Source organism: Marmota flaviventris, chromosome 1 (genome assembly GCF_047511675.1).
Source record: "Marmota flaviventris isolate mMarFla1 chromosome 1, mMarFla1.hap1, whole genome shotgun sequence".
Classification (NCBI taxonomy): Eukaryota; Metazoa; Chordata; class Mammalia; order Rodentia; family Sciuridae; genus Marmota; species Marmota flaviventris.
The window spans coordinates 206375289-206391041 of record NC_092498.1 but is presented as its reverse complement, the minus strand read 5'-3'; the positions used below and the strand labels follow the sequence as shown (position 1 = coordinate 206391041).

General features: G+C 57.4%; 1 protein-coding gene across 1 annotated transcript in view; it reads right to left on the bottom strand.

Moving 5' to 3' along the window:
* Positions 1 to 14097, bottom strand: part of Cpamd8 (C3 and PZP like alpha-2-macroglobulin domain containing 8) — a 65445-nt gene extending 51348 nt beyond the window's left edge. Inside the window, exons 1-7 of the mRNA XM_071601331.1 lie at positions 13994 to 14097; positions 10524 to 10675; positions 9133 to 9155; positions 2735 to 2900; positions 2603 to 2655; positions 756 to 773; positions 356 to 410 (exon numbers count right to left, since the gene is read on the bottom strand). Coding sequence (XP_071457432.1) covers positions 356 to 410; positions 756 to 773; positions 2603 to 2655; positions 2735 to 2900; positions 9133 to 9155; positions 10524 to 10675; positions 13994 to 14097 — 571 coding nt within the window. The remainder of the gene's footprint in view (positions 1 to 355; positions 411 to 755; positions 774 to 2602; positions 2656 to 2734; positions 2901 to 9132; positions 9156 to 10523; positions 10676 to 13993) is intronic.
* Positions 14098 to 15753: the final 1656 nt, after the last annotated feature.

The window sequence follows — 15753 nt, the reverse complement described above, 5'->3', positions numbered from 1 at the left end:
CGAGGGCTTTGACTTCATCAGCGGCTGAATCCACTGACGGCTGAAGGGTCTCCCGGAAGGTGAGACCCGGGGGAGGAAGCAGGTCCCCAGGGGCACCTCTCGGTCGAGGCAAGGTGGACACGTCAGTTACGTGGCCCTAAATGTCACAGAGAAAAATAAAGAGCGCTCCCTCGGCCGAGGCAAAGCTTTCCCAACTGCTAGAACCAGCAGGGGTGACGCGGGCAGCGACCCGCTGGGGAAGGTGGAAGCCACCGACAAGGCCCAGTGTCCCGGAAAGATCTGGAGCCCCCGGTGGATCCTGGCCACCAAGAAACGTGCTGCAAACCCCAGGGAGGAGGGGCAGGCCAGCACTCACCGCAGCACGGCGTCTTCAGGCACCGCCACTCCATCACCCGAGAGCCGCGGGGGTCCTGCACGGGTGGGTGCACAGGGCGGGCTCAGGGCAGCTGGCCTGTGCCCCACGCGGGACCCTCCCCGGCCCTCGTAGGCATGAGTGCAGGAAGGACGGCCCCGGGGAGGGCTGGGGAAGGGGCTCCCTGAGGACTAGGGGCAGAAGGGGCCGCGCTGAGACCCCTCCTGTTGAGGGAGCTGTGTGCAGAGGGACCCAGAGATGGGGCCGACCCAGGGACCAGGACGGGCTGGGCGCCCCCTGTGAGGCCCTGGGGCGGGTGGGGAGGGTCCACAGAGTAAGACCCGACCCTGCAGAGGGCAGGCTGCGGCCCCCATCAGAATCGAGGCGGGTCGTGGCCACTCACCAGGACGTACGCGTCCACCTGCAAGACAGACACAGGCCGTGAGCACACCTGCCAGGAGGTCCCAAACCTCTGTGCCTGATGCGTCTTCAGGCCCAGTTGCTGCTACAGGCTGAATTTTGTCCCCCAAAAATGTTGAAGTCGACCGTGGTTGTCGGTGGCTCGTCACCCCCAAAGACTTATCTTGAAATTTAAGGCCCCATGTAATGGGGTCAAGAGGTCGTGGGACTTTAAAAGGCGGTTGGGTACGCGGGCTCCACCTTCCTGTTTTCATGGGGGTGGGTTGGTTCCTGGGAGACGGGTGTTCTAAAAGGTAAGTCTGGTCCCTCCCCTTCTCTTGCTTCTTGTCTCACCACGTGGCCCCTGTCTCTTGAACACTGCCACCATGTGATGCCATCTCCCCTGCTGTGACATAGCCAGGAGGCATGCCCAGAGGCCGGATCTTGGATTTCAAGCCTCCAAAACTGTCAGCTAAATAAACCCCCTTTTAAAAAAAAACAAAATATCCAGCCTCAGGTATTTTGTTATAGCAACACAAAATAGACTAAGACAATAAGTCTGCACAAAAATGAGAACAAGTGCCTAAGAGTATCCAGTGAAGCCCGACATGGCGCCTCACACCTGTCATCCCAGCAACTCTGGAGGCTAAGGCAGGAGGATCGCAAGTTCAAGGTCAGCCTCAGCAACTCAAGAGATTCTGTCCCAGGATCAAAAGGGGCTGGGGGTGTGGCTCCGTGGTAGAGAGCTTACGTTATTTTCTCGTGTATGAGTCCCAAGGCGGGATCCAAGCCTGCTCTTCTTGGTGACATACCACCCAAGCTGTAGGGCCAGCCTGGCCCACAGCAGGCAACTCTCCCCCGTTCCCCTGGGGATTCCTGAGCTGCAGATGCCGCTGGGCACATTCACGTCTCTGCCCTGTCTACGCACACGTCACTTAAACCTCTTTCTGTGCACACCCTGCCGTTTCCAAAGCTCCTTCCTGCAGCAGAATGACAACTAATCAACACAATCTGTGACCTGGGGATGCTGGAACTATCCGTGAGCCTCTGAGGGGGCCAGGTGTCCATGAGGTCTCAGGCGTCCCTTCAGAAAACTGAGGACAAAGGGACAATGGGGACTTTGCAGAGGAGAAGCCAAGCAGAGGCTCCCCAAGCCACAGTGGACACCCCAGCACGGGACGGGCCCACGTCGGGGTCTCCTGTCCGTTGCACGGGGACGTCCATCGCCCTTCCTGCTGAACCTGCTCACCAGGAGCTGGCAGGCCAGTCTCCCGGAGGACAGGTGGCAAAACGGCTGCCTGGACGCTCCAAAAGCGTCATCATCATCGTGGTGGACACACAGGGGCCGCGGGAACTGACCCCGACTACAGAACGAGAAGCTTGAATGCCGCACGGATCCAGGATCGGAGTCTCGGCCGGCAAAGAAACACGGCAGAGAGGTTGTCATTGGGCACCACGGGTTCTATATCCCTGTTATTGTACCAGTGTCAAAATTTTTTAAAGTGACAGTTTTTATTTTTTTTTCCCCCTTTGGACAGGGGATCGAACCCAGGGCACTTGACTACTAAACTCCACCTCCAGCCCTTTCTTATTTTTTATTTTGAGACGGGGTCTTGCTGTTTCTTAGGACCTCGATAAGTGGCTGAGGCTGGCCTTGAACCTGGGATCCTCCTGCCTCAGCCTCCTGGGATGCTGGGACGACAGGCACATGCCACCGTGCTGGCTGTTCTTGGGTTCGTAAAGGATACAGGCAGTCGCATTCAGGGGTAAGGAGGGACAAGGGGGAAGTGCCAGGTGTCCAGCAGGTGGCTCAGGTGTGCTCAGGTGTGCACTTTCAGAAAGCAATCTCACCTTCCCATGGACAGGCCTCAGGTCTGGGGACACGGTGAAGACGTTGACGTGCACTGGAAGGAAGAGGAGAGATGAGGGCAGCTCCAGGCTGTGCCCCCCCCCGCCCCCACCGCCCCGTGGGCCACCCAATACCTCGGTGCTGGGGCCTGTACACGGGCTTGTCGGTCTGGATGAACACAGAGGCCCCTCGGCTGTCCACCGTCACCGAGGTCTGGTTGTGGAAGAGGGTGCCCTCTTCTGCCCGCGGGCTGTGGCCCTGCACCCTCAGGAGTGCCTGGCCGCGGAGGCCCGTGGGGACCTAGGAGCAGAGCACACAGCCCCAGGATTAGGGGTCCCCCTGGTCAGGGTGGAGACGCTGGGAAAGCAGTTTGGAGGTCTAGAAAGGGGGCGCTCGCCTGGAGTGACTGCTCCCCAGGGGACACCTGGCAGTTTCTGGAGATGTTTGGGGGGTCCCATGGCCCCCCAATGCAACGAAGGACCCCTCGCCACCTGTCAGCTGCTCCACGGCTGAGAAACGCTGGCCTAGGTCGGAACTGCCATGTCCTCTGCGTCACCACAGTCACCGAGCTCCTTGACTCACCAGCGGGGAGAGCTAGAAGAACCGTCACCGGTTTTCCCCAACTTTGTTCACCGTGGGGGACAGGGGACAGGGACACAGAGCCCCGCCCCCGTATACACGGACACGTGTGTGAGCTACATGTGTTTGTGTGCTCGTCATCCTCGGTGTCGAGGGGCTTCGGTGCCAGGACTCCCCAGGAGACCCCAATCCAGGGGTGATCAAGCCCTTCGGATAAGGGAGCATAATATTTGCACGGCATCTCCCTGCTTTCTCCCTTGGACTTCAATCCTCTAGAGGACTCGCACCTCCTCAAACAATGTGAATGCTATGGACGAGGTTGATTGACTGAACTATTAGGAAATCATGACAAAAATATCTGTTCACATTTGGTGCAGAAGTGATTTTTTGTTCAAGTATTTTTTATCCGCCTGCGGTACAGAGGATGGACGGCGGCTACGGGCTGTATAATATTCCATAAGACGCCTCTCTGGATTCCTCCCTCTAGAACACGGCGGCACAGTCTGGGCTTGTATTTCTGTGAAGCAGAACAGGGGGATCCACAGGGACGGAAGCGGATCCGTGGCTGCCGGGGCTGGGGGGCAGGAGGGCAGCGCTGATGGGGACAGGGTCTCCTTTGGGGGGTGCAACGGTCTGAGCTAGACCGAGGGGGTCGTAAAGCCCTGAGAATGCATCCAGAGCCGTTTTAAGATGGCAAAACAGAAAAGCGAATGACCCACTTTAAAACGGTGAAAAGAACAGGAAATGTTTTGCCCCATTTTGCAACGACCCCGGCCGAAGCTTCACGGGGGGCCTGTGCTCATTATTCAGGGGCAGAACCTTCTCAGTTCTCCTGTTTTGGGGGGTGGTGAGCAGACCCCCGGGTGCGAGCCTCGCTCTCCAAGGCTCCCTTCAGCTGAAGGCGAACAGGCCTCCCCCCTCCCGACGAGACCCACGGCCCCACCACGGCCCAGGAGCTGGGGTGGGAGCTCCTGGGCCATCCAAACGCAGAGCGCTCCCCTTCCAGGGTCTCATGGCCGCGTCCCCTGGGGTGGCCCCGTGGGCGGCTGGACATCCTCCTCCCACCATGGACGCACACAGCCTCCTGCCCGAGTCTCCGGCTGGTCTCAGGGGTCTGCGCCGTGGTGCCCACTGCACAGATGAGGCCGGGTGTGGCAGGACCCCCAGTCCCGGGCACCCAGGGCTGGCCAGTCCCCACCCCATCCCCAGCCTCCTCCTCCTGCCTGCTCTGGGCAGCTTCAGGGAGGGCCACCTGCCTGCGGCCTTCGGGGCCTGTCTCTAGACTGTGGTTTCCTCTCAGGACCAACCGTGGGACAAACCTCACCCCGTACCCCAATCCAGAAATCCTTACCTGCCCTGATTCTGGAAACTTCTCCACTTAGGCCAAAGGCTACAGAGAGAGGAAAATGTCCTGACCACCTGGGAACAGGGCTCGGAAAGAGGGGGACAGGTACTGCACCTCCAGAGGACTCGGCTTCCTTCCCGGGGACACGGCTGTCCCCTGGGAGAGAAGACTGCAGCCCCGCCCCCTGTGGGTTCCCCTGCCTTCCTTGTGCACAGTGACCCCGTGGGGAGATAATGGGGATGCCCCCTCGGGCGAGGAAGCAGGGGCTCCGTGGCTGGGGCCGGGTGGCTGCCCCGCCTCCTCCCGGTGGGTGAGGTCACCCGGGAGGTCTTCAGAGGGGCGCCAAGCGCCTCCTGCCCAGGGCGTTTGAGTGCTGAGCCCCGTCACACGTGGCCCTGAGACACAGTGACTCGACCCAGGTCACAAAGGCTGCAGGGCTGCTGGTCGACAGCTCAAAACAGTGTCCTCTTGGTCCTGCACCTGCCAGCCCTCAAAGGTCTTTCTAGAATGTTCTAGACAGCAGATCCCGCTGCTGTGACTTGGATATGGTTTCACAACATCCCCTTCATGTGCTAGAATCTTGGTCCCCAGAGCGGAGATGTTGAGAGGTGTGGGGACACTTGAGAGGCGGGGCCGATGGAAGGTCAGTGGGGACAGTGCTCTTGGGCCTCAGGTCAGTTTCCACAAGGGGAAGCTGGCGTAGTGTGAGCCTGGCCCTGACTCTCTGGCTTCCTGTCTCACCACGTGATCTCTCCATCTGGTACGTGCTCCCACCATGATGTCATCTGCATGGTGGAACCCAACCAAAGGGACCTTCACCAGTGTCTGAACAGATGGTGCCCCCATCTTGGACTTTTGGTCTCAAAAACTGTGAGCGAAATAACCTTTTTTTTTTTTATAAAGCCCCCATCCCTGGTACTTTGTTATAGCAACGAGAAATAGACTGATACACTCCTCCCTTCCTGACCTCAGTGATCCAAGTTCACTCATTTAACATCGCTGACACCAAAGGGCTTGGGGGCTGAGATCCAAACACAGGAGACAAGGAAGATCCACCAACGAGGTGGCCAGGACAAGTTAGTCCGCTGGAGGCCAAGAGCAAAGGTGGAGATTCCAGGAACCAAGTAAGGAAGAGGCCCCTAGGCCCAGGTCCCCGTGGGAAGGCTGGTTGGCGGTCATCTCACCCGACTCCAGCAGACACCCAGAGGTAGCTGACTTTACTCTGGGCCCAGCCCTCCCCCCTGACAGGCCAGGGCGGCCCTCTCAGGTCCAGGTGGGTCTTGAACTAAGGGACCCTGTTCTGCCCTCCTCGGGGGTCTGCAGCCCAGCCCACTGCTCCAGCCCATTCCTTGCATGTGGCCCTGGTGACCAAAGGAAGGCAGGCGCAGCCGAGTCCAGAGATTAGAAGCCTCTCCCACTCTCTGCAGGAGCTCTGGGGCTCTCTCTGCTCCAGGCCAAGGCCGCCTCTCTTTTTCTACTTCCTGCCTCAGGGCCTTTGCACTGGCCATCTCTTCTTCCTGGAATGCCTTTCCCCTTGTGACCTCTGCCTAAAGGTCACTCTCCCTGTCATGGACAGTGTGGCTCTACTCTGCTACCCCCTCAGCATTCTCTCCCTTCCTCTGCTATATTATAAAATAAAATCACAGACCTCCTACTGTGTTCTGACCCGCCCCTCTGCCTGCCACCAGCTGAGCACGTGACACGGAAAGCAGGAACGTGTTCAACTACAGGGCCGGCTCCACAGGCTTCTGAGAGAGAAATGCCACTCAATGCACAGATATGTCCAAGAATCAGAAGGAAGCAAGCATCCCTGGGTTTTAGGTATGCTTTCTAGAAAGTTCTACTGAGAGCCTCTACGCAGCATCTTGCTGCACAGTGAGAGGCCAAGACTCAGACTGGACAGGGCCTGCCCACAGTGCCCGATGCTGATGGGGGTCCCCACAGTGCCAGCTTCCAAACTGCCCACCTGAAGCTCCTGTGTGCCCAGAGGAGTCCCCTGGGCAGCTGCTCTGGTCTGGGTGAGTGTCCCCGGAGGGCCACGTGTTAAAGGTGGTACTTTTGGGGGTTGCAGGGAACCTTTGGGAGGTGGAGCCTTGGGGGAGGTTTTTAGGTCATTGGGGGTGTGACCTCAAAGGGGCTTGAGGACCCCGGTCTCTGCCATCTTCCTCCTTGCTCTAAATGGTTTTGCTCCACCATGCACACCTGCCATGATGCAATACCTCAAAAAGCCCAAAGCAGTAGGCCCATCTGATCATGGACAGAAACTTCCAGAACCACAGCCAAAATAAACCTTTTCTCTTTATAAGTTAATTATCTCAAGTACTTCATTATAGTGATAGAAAACTGACTAACACAGCAGTGGAACAAAGAGGGGATCCTGCACCCACGAGAGCAGTGTTGCTGTCATCTGACACCCAAACCCTCATTCCACAGAGCAGAATTCTCAGCCTCGACACTGTTGACATTTGGGGCCAGATGGTTCTTTGCCATATGGGCTGTTCTGACCACTGCAGAAACTCTCCCAGCATCCTGGGCCTCCAGCCACTTGGTGCTGATAGCAGCAGCCCCCTGTACAATTGTGACAACCATAGACGTCCCTGGACATTGCCAGAGGGGGAGAATCTCCTCTCCAGAGCTATGCTGAGTGCTACATCTTAAGCCTCTTTCTTGGAAGTCTCAGGCAGTCTCCAGTCCAGTCCTGAGATCTGCTGGACGCCCCTCAGCATGCTACAGCCCTTCCTCGATGTCTCATGCAAATCCCTAGAACATATGATACAGTGTGCCCTCTTAGGTAGGACGGCGGGGGACGCACATGGTCTACACATCTGTCCAGCCGTCTCTGATGTCACGAGACAGCAGATCTCGTCACAGGAAGCTGGCCAGGGCAGCTCTGGGCCTCTGTTCAGGGTTTCCCAGCTGTGGACCTTTGGGGCTTGCCCTTCTCTGGGTGGGGGCTGTCCTGTGCACTGAAGGACACCCAGCAGCCCTGGCCTAGACCCAGTCAATGTCCAGGAGTGACCCCTACTCAGTCAATGTCCCCAGGCATCACCCAAAGCTCCCTTGGGGTGCGAGTGGAGGGCAAACCATCCAGTGGGTGAGAACAGGGCCCTGGAGGAAGGCTTCTCACCACAAACAGGCTGGAGGGGTCTGGGTGGAGCTGGGGGTGCAGGGTCTAGCATGCCAAGACCCTGGGCTCCATCCGTGCTCAGCTCTGCAACAGAGAGGCAGTGGGGGGAGTGGGGCAGGAAGACCACTCCCCAAAGCGATTAGACGCTGATGACGTCCCAGTGGGGAGGGGCCCCTGGGCCCTCACCCCCACCTCAGGGCTGGGAACGCGGTGACGGAAAGTAGCCCAGTTGCTCGTGGACTTCTTGGAGCACCTGGTAAGGGTTAGGGACAGCTAATGCAGACAAGGCCTGCAAACTCCCTGAAACCCCAGGACTCCATGCAGAGAGTGACTACAGTGTAGTTTGGAATGTAAAATGATTTTTAAATAATAATACTAATGCCGAAGAGGCTGGGGGGAACCTGGTCCCTCCTGGTCACACAGCAGGTGAAGCCGTGAATGGGTACTACAGTACCTCCCAGGACAAAGCACCACCAGCCCGAGGCCCGGATCCTGACCTCAGAATTCTTCTTGTGGAGTGTTTAGCCTAAAAAGGCTTCCAGAAGACCAATGCTGCCTTCCACACAAAAGTGCCAGCCACTTTTAGATTCTGATATCAAAACTCAGTAAACAGGGCTGGGGCTGTGCAGGGAGAGCGCTTGCTTAGTACGTGGGAGGCCCTGGGTTCCATCCTCAGCCCCAATAAAAATAGGTAAATAAAGTAAAGGTATCGTGTCCATCTACAAGTAAAAATTTTTATAAAATAAGTAAAAGCTTATTTTTAAAAAAACTATGTAAACTTTTTTTCTTTTTCTTTTCTTTCTTTTTTTTTGGTGATGCTGGTGCTGGGGGTCAACCTAGGGCCTCGCACACCCTAGACAAGGGCTTTACCAGTGAGTTCCACCCCGAATTTTTCTCATTTGCAGTTTCTTTTAGTTGTAGATGGACACAATACCTTTTATTTATTGATTTGTGTTTCTGTGTGGTGCTGAGGATCGAACTCCGTGCCTCGGACAAACAAACCTATGGGGCCGGGTGTGTCGTGAGCGGTGAGCGCCTGCCTGGCACGCTCAAGAACCCGGTTCCACCCCCAGCACCAAAAAAATAAAGTAAAACCTATGTACAAGGTGGGGTTCGTAAATTAGCCCAGATGAGGACAACAATAGAACCCGGTTCACAATAAGATGCAAATCACAGTCAGAGACCGAGAAACACAGAAGCAGGTTGGTGACAACATGTTAAAAGGAGACAGAAGCCCGCAGAATCTCCCCTTCAACGGTCACTGTGGAGCCACTGTCTCCGTGTGGACAAGGATCTGTAGGAACCATGAAAATGTGAGCCGTGGGGGTGGGATCACGGCGACTTTCACCTTCCCCACCTTCCTTAATCGTTTTTTTACGATTCACGATTTTTCTCACAACACAAGCAACTTCTCCTGTTCCACTGCATTCCATCCTTTCTTTCCAAGGTAGGGCTTATGATTTTTAAAATTCTCGGCTTACCTTGAGTTTGATGGTTCCTTTATCTAAAAAAAAAGAAAATGAAGAAAGTTAAATCGAAACTTCTGGGACTGGCAGATGTGAGAAGTTTTCTCCAAGATGGCGGGAGGGAAGGCTGGCGAGGACAGGCAGTGCTGGGCTACTCAGGGGGAAGCTGGCCTGTCTGCCTACTTAATTTACCTCCCCCGGCCCTGCCCAAAGTGAGCTGTGAAGGAAGTAAAGAGAAAACACCAGGGGAGAGGAACAAGACTGGTGGAGAGAAAGAAGAGGACACTGAGGTCCCAGTGGAGCCCAGCCCAGTAGACTAGAACTACTCTCCCATCATGCCCTCAGCTCTCCTATCTGCATGGAGTCATTTGAGGCTCTCACACCTGTCCTGGGCTTTCTGGCCTCCAGAAATTGATTAGGTATCTATAGTTTGTGCCTCCTGGTATCCATTCCCTATTTCTTGCTAACAGAACCCCAAATTCCTTGGGAGAGCCACTTTCCCAGTTCCATGCTCAGAAGGGCTGTACCCACAGTCCCTTGGGGCTCTGTGCTCATCTGCATAGGCCTTCCTCCTGGTCCCAGGGATTGGATCAGGGTTGAGCACGTGACCCAAGATCCACCAATCAGAGGCTCCATCTTCCCATCCTGGGAAATGGGCACTCGCCCTGGTCTTCGGAGAACAGGCCCCACCAGGATTTGGGACAAGGATCCAGTCATGGCAGCCAGTGGGCTTTCTTTCTGCTGTTGGTAAACGCGCTCCTGCTGAAGTCAACGTGAACTGGGTTTGGGGGCTGGCAGCCAGTGGGGGCTGCCTGTGGATGTCCCCAGCTTCCACACACCACCCCGGGGGCAGGCGCAGCCTTGCTGGCCTCAGGGCCCCGGGTGTTGGTCTGGGTCCCTGTGCCCAGGCTCTGCCTGAGCAATGAGACTGCTGGTTCTGCAGGACAGCCAGCTCCCGGGGCAGGGCCTCTGCCCAGGAGGCCACCACCCTTCTCCCCTGTGTCTGACTAAGGGCCAGAGGCTGGCTGGGAGCCAGTGCCACACAGTGACAGACCTGAGAGCCCAGGTCTGGGTCTACTGGCATCGGGGTGCTGGAGCACAACAGGACCATGAGGTCCCCTCCAGGTCCCCTGTCCTATCTCTGGCCTGGGTCTGCACCCCCAGAACCAGGTCCACTGAGGACCAAGGCTCTCTGGATATTACGCCCCGACTGGGCAGGGGACTGGCCCTCTTGGCCCTCACCCTCTCGTCTGCCCCGCTGGGAGACCGCAGCCTGCCCTCCCCCCTCCTCCCAGGACGTGAAGGAGGAGAAAAACAAAGTGACTCCCAAGGTGCCCCATCCCTGGGGACTGGGTGGCTCCGCTTTGGAAAGGACAGGACCCCGGGTCGGGCACTGGAGGACCTACCCAGGATAGCTCCCTGGCTCTGGGCCACCGCCTGGCCCTGGGCCACCAGCTGAGCCTGGACGGTGACTTCCCTTGGGGAATCAAAGATGGTCACACTGATGACTTCCTCCACTCCCGGGCGGAACACAGAGGGCACAGCGATCAAATAGCCCCTACAGGAGAGGAGAAGGGAGATGAAGGTCCGATCCGCCCCGGACTGGCCACACCCTGGCTGCACCGGGGAACCCTCTGGAGGCAGACTCCCATCTTTTCCTGACCACCCCTGGTTGACACTGCCGCTCTGTGTGTCTGCATCTCCCACCGTCCCGGAGGCCTGGGGTTGACTTATCCACCCTGAAGCCCCCATGTTGGGTAAGAATCTGGCCTCACGGGACCAACCCAGCATCACCACCAACCATCACTCTGTATCCTGGCCTCTGGCCTCCTTTCTCTGTTTCCTTCTGCCTCAGGACCTTTTCACATGCCATGCCTGGCCTCCAAAATGCTCTCCTCCATAAGGCAGGTCACCAGCAAGATCCCACGTCATCCTGACAGCCGTCATGTCAGCAATGTCACCATTACCGCATTTACAGAGCCAACACGTAAGCCCCAAGGAGGGCGAGCCGTGTTCCCCAGTCAGCAAGAGACCAGGCGGCTGGACCCTGACTTTACAAAAGCCCTCTGATTGTCTAAGACATTTCTGGAAGGCAGGGGTCATTCTCCCACTTTTCTGATGGGAAGCTGACTCTCCAGAAGGATAAGGCACAGGCACCAGATCACACAGCCAGGCAGGAAATGGTCCTGAGTCACCTAACCTGAAGACCCGGGTCCTCCCGGCCTGAGCTCCTGCATCCCAGTATCTGCACCCTTCCGTGGAAAAAGCACAAAGTTTCTGTCACTACACAAAATGTCCTGGCAGGTGCCAAGAACCTAAGCAACAACAATCTAATCCCAGCCATGCAGACTCTGGGTACCAGAAAGAAAAAGACTAAAAAGAAAATGGACCAGGCCATGAGATTAGACTTTCAATTCCTCAAAGATCTTCTCCGTGATAATATCATGTCCACATGCAGAAAGATGGATTTAGACCCTTACCCCACACCATACACTAAGACTCAAGTAAAGTGGGTCATAGCTCTGATGTTAAGAGATAAAAACTGTAGAAACACTAGAAGAAAATACAGGAGGAAGTCTTTGTGAACTTGGGTTAGGCAAGGATTTCTCAGATAAGAGGCCAAACGCACACTCCATAAATGCATCTGAGAACGGGGCTGCATTAAATCATCATTAACGATGTTCTGTTCCAAAAGACAGCATGGGTGTGGGGTATCTGCTGCTGGCTGCAGGGATGGCCACAGTAGGCAGTGACCCCAGGATCATGCTGCGCTCTCTGCTTGCACAGTGGCCACAGTTCAGTCCCTCGGGATCACGCATAGGTACAGCCTCAGGACCGACCAGAGCTTGCAGTGACCTTGGGTATATGTTGTGTACAATCTAATCCTAGCACTGCCCGGCACAGACAATGACCTTGGGTTTGAAGGTGTCCTGCCCAGCTCCAGCACGGGAACATGGCTTCCTTCAGGACAGAGTGTTCCTGTCTGACTCCCGGGAGTCCCTAGAGTTTACAGAGGTCTTCCATTTAGCACGTGCGGAGCCCGGGAGATCGTCTGGTGAACAGACCATCATATCCGTCTTCCTTGGTTACTTTCCCAGGTAACCTTCCTTGGTTTCCTTGGTTACCTACCCCCGATCTGGACTACAGTCTTCATCCAGCTGCCCAGAGAACTTCACATGACCAAACCCGCCTCTCCTGCCGCTCCGAAGTTGCAGCTCTATGCAGCTGTCGGGAAGTTTTGCCAACCAAGCGCTATCACGCCCTGACCCACCTGCCAACACCTGGGCTGACACTGTCTCCTCTCCTTCTCCTCTCCTGGGTCTGAGATGGTCCCAGACTGGGAAATAGGGTGTTTGGTTAAGCGCGGACAGAACTGGCCTTACGACAGTATGGAAACTTACGCGGCTCAGGTCACAGGAGCCGGTAGCCAGAGCTATTCCAAATGACACAGAACTTAGGCTAGATGAACTGTGGCCCCGGCTTAGAGGCCAGCTAATCTGATACCCTGGGTGGGTTATTTTTGGGGACTTCTCTTCGCGATGATGCCTCCCAGAATGAAATTTCTTTTGACTCAGTAGATAAGACCTCAGGGTGACCTTAGTCTGGGACAAACACTCCTGAAAACCCCTTAAAATTCTTCAACAGTCATGCTCAGAGGCACATGCCTGAAATCCCAGCAACTCGGGAGGCTGAGGCAGGAGGATTGCAAGTTTGAGGCCAGCCTCAACAACTTACTGAGACCTTGCCTCAAAATTTAGAAAATAAAATAAAAAGGGCTGGGGATGTAGCTTAGTGGTAGAGCCCCCTTGGATTCCATCCCCAGCACCACCACGGAATAAACTAATAAATAACAAATAAATCTGTAACCCAAGGGCTCTAAACTTGGTCCTTTTAAGCTGGTGTTTCTCCTTTGGGTCCAGACCTCTCGGTGGAGGGCCGTCCAGTGCACTGTGGGACCAGTGTCTCTGGCCTCTATCCAGAAGATTTCAACAGCACTGCCTCCCCCTAGTTGTGACAACCCAAAATGCCTCCAGACACTTGGGAATGACCTCAGAGAGGCAAAACCCCCTCCAGGGACTGCGAACCCCTACTCTAAAGGACACCAGCACAGAAGTGGGCGGGGTTCCCTTCTCACAAAGCCCAGGGGAGGCAAATCCCAAAGCTCAGAACACAGTACAGTGTTTTGTACTTTTCCAACAGTGACCAGAAAGGCACCGTCTCTGGGAGTGACAACCCCCACCTTGCCTTGCTATTTACCTGGGTCTGGAACCTTCTGCACAAGAGCTCGTGGAGCAGGCCACCTTCTAAATGCCCAGCTGGGCTTTACAGGGTGGGCTTGTGCAGGGGCAGCCCCCTGAACCCACAGCCCCCCGGCTCATCTGAACTTGGCAGGTCTGGATCTTTCCCCTGAAGCCAGCTCAGGGGAACTTCTCCCACAGCGAGTGACCTCACCTTCTCACCGTGTCAACCACGAGAAGCTCTGTAAGCAAACTTCCAGAAAAATGTCCAAGCAAAACAAACACTTCCTCCCCTCTGCGCGGCCACCCAGGGCAAACACTGCCCCAGCCTCCTCCCCTTCACATCTCGGAAAACGGAAAATCGCCACCCAAGATGACAGTCCCCATCACACCCAAAACAAGAGGTGGGGTGTGGGGGCTGCCTGGCAGCTTCACCTTTGGGGAATCCCTGTACCTTCCTCCACCACCCAGGGGTCTCCTGACGTCCCCTCCCCATTTCGATCACAGAGGCAGCCCTCCAGGGCCAGCCCAGAGCAGAGGCTGTGTGGCCACGGGCAGGTCGCTGCAATCTCTGGGCCAGTCACCGAGATCCCCGCCCCAGAAGGTGGCCGCCTCCGCTGTCGCCCAGGGAGACTCACGGGGCCTGGGGCTGCGCGGCGCGCACTCCGTCCCTCGAAGGCGACAGCAGCAGCAGCAGCAGCACAAACTGGAGCAGCAGCGGTCGGGACAGGGCGCCCCTCATTTTTCGGCTTGGCGGGGTCGCGGTGCCCAGGGAGGGGGTCGGGGCCGGGCCGGGCCAGGGCCACCGTCGGAGCGCAGCCGTCCCCACGCCGCCGCCACCGGGGGCTCTTTGTTCGCAGCCCCGGTGCAGTGCGCCCGGCCACGCTGGGGCAGCCCGGCCAGCCCCCGCCTCCGCCGCGTCCCGCCCGCCCCGCGCGTCCCTGCACCGCCGCCGGCTCAACCCCCTCGTGTCCCCAGCTCGCTCCGCCGCGCCCTCCCGCCCCGCCCCGCCCAGCCCACCACGCCCCCTCCACCGCCCACCGCGCCCACCCGACTGCCCTGCGCTGCCCCTCCCAACCTCTGCCACTCCACCCCCATCGCCCTGCCTAGCGCCTCCGCAGCCGTCCCCTCGCGGTCCCCTCTAAGAACCCTCTCTGCTGTGCCAGGGCGTCACCACCTTCACCCTCCCACCGCTCAGGGCCCCTGCCCAGCCTCCCGCTTGGCCTGGACCTTGCACTCTGTGCAGCCTACGGGCCCTTCGGGGAAACTGAGTCTGGCCAGCGGTCAGTCCTCCCAGGCTGCTCCCCCCCTACCCGTCCGTCCGCAGATCCCCTTGACCAGGACCCTCTCCTGTGGGCCTCGGGGTCGCGCTTCTCCTTCAGCAGACACTAGAGTTGGCCTGAAGCTTCCTGGTGGTCCTCCTGTCCTGGGTCCCTCTGGCAGGGGCCCCTGTTCCCTGTGCCACTCACAAGTCTTGTCCCAGCTCCCTATAGTGAGGACTCTCCAGCTACCAGCTGCCCTCCTTCAGTGCTGACCACCCACCCGCCAGCCCCAATCCTGCGAGCTCCCTGTGTCCTGCCACCCATGAGTCCAAGTGCGAACTCCTGGCTGTCCAGAAGTGGCTCTAATGGCCCTGACCTCAGCCTGGTTCCTTGAGCTCCTGTCTACCTCGTTACCACCTTGCCCGTGGCCATGACACCCCCGGCCTCCTCCTTCACTGACCTGACTCCTGCTGAGGAGCGGCCCTTGCTCCCCAGCCAGGGTGGGCCCTCTGGATGCCTCGTGCCCCAGGCACAGGATTGGGGCTGACCATCGGCCATCCAGGTAGCACCTAGCCCCAGGACAGGTGTGGGCAGGCCAGGACGGACAAGACCTGTCCCTAAGCATGTAGTCCGGAGATGGCGAGCACACGCAGGGGCTGGAGTGGATTGGGTGGGGGGACATTGGTCCCTCCTGCTGAGACATCGGGAGATGCCAGCCTCCAAGGACATCGCAGGCCACCCCAGGGCAGGTTGTGCCAACCAAGAACCAAGAGCAACCTCTGGTGCAGTGAGGCACCGCAGACCGAGGCGGGCTGCAGGGCTGGGGTGCGGCTCAGCATAGGGCTGCCTATACCGTGAGGGTCCCCATCAGATTGTGATAGGGCTGGAGACCCTGTGTCATGATGCCACAGCACATGACACCCTCGAAGCTGGGACAGCACTGCTCACTCTTGCAGTTTGTGGTGACGCTGGTACCAGCAAGGGACTGAGCTGCCCGACGTAGAGAACGCAGCACATGGCACTTGACAGTGGATGACTTGCTGCTTGACCTGTTCACTGGACCTTCATCCTTATTTCAGCGTGTGTTCTCCTTATTAAAAAGAAAAAAAAAGAAAGTTAACCTTGAAATTGCTGTG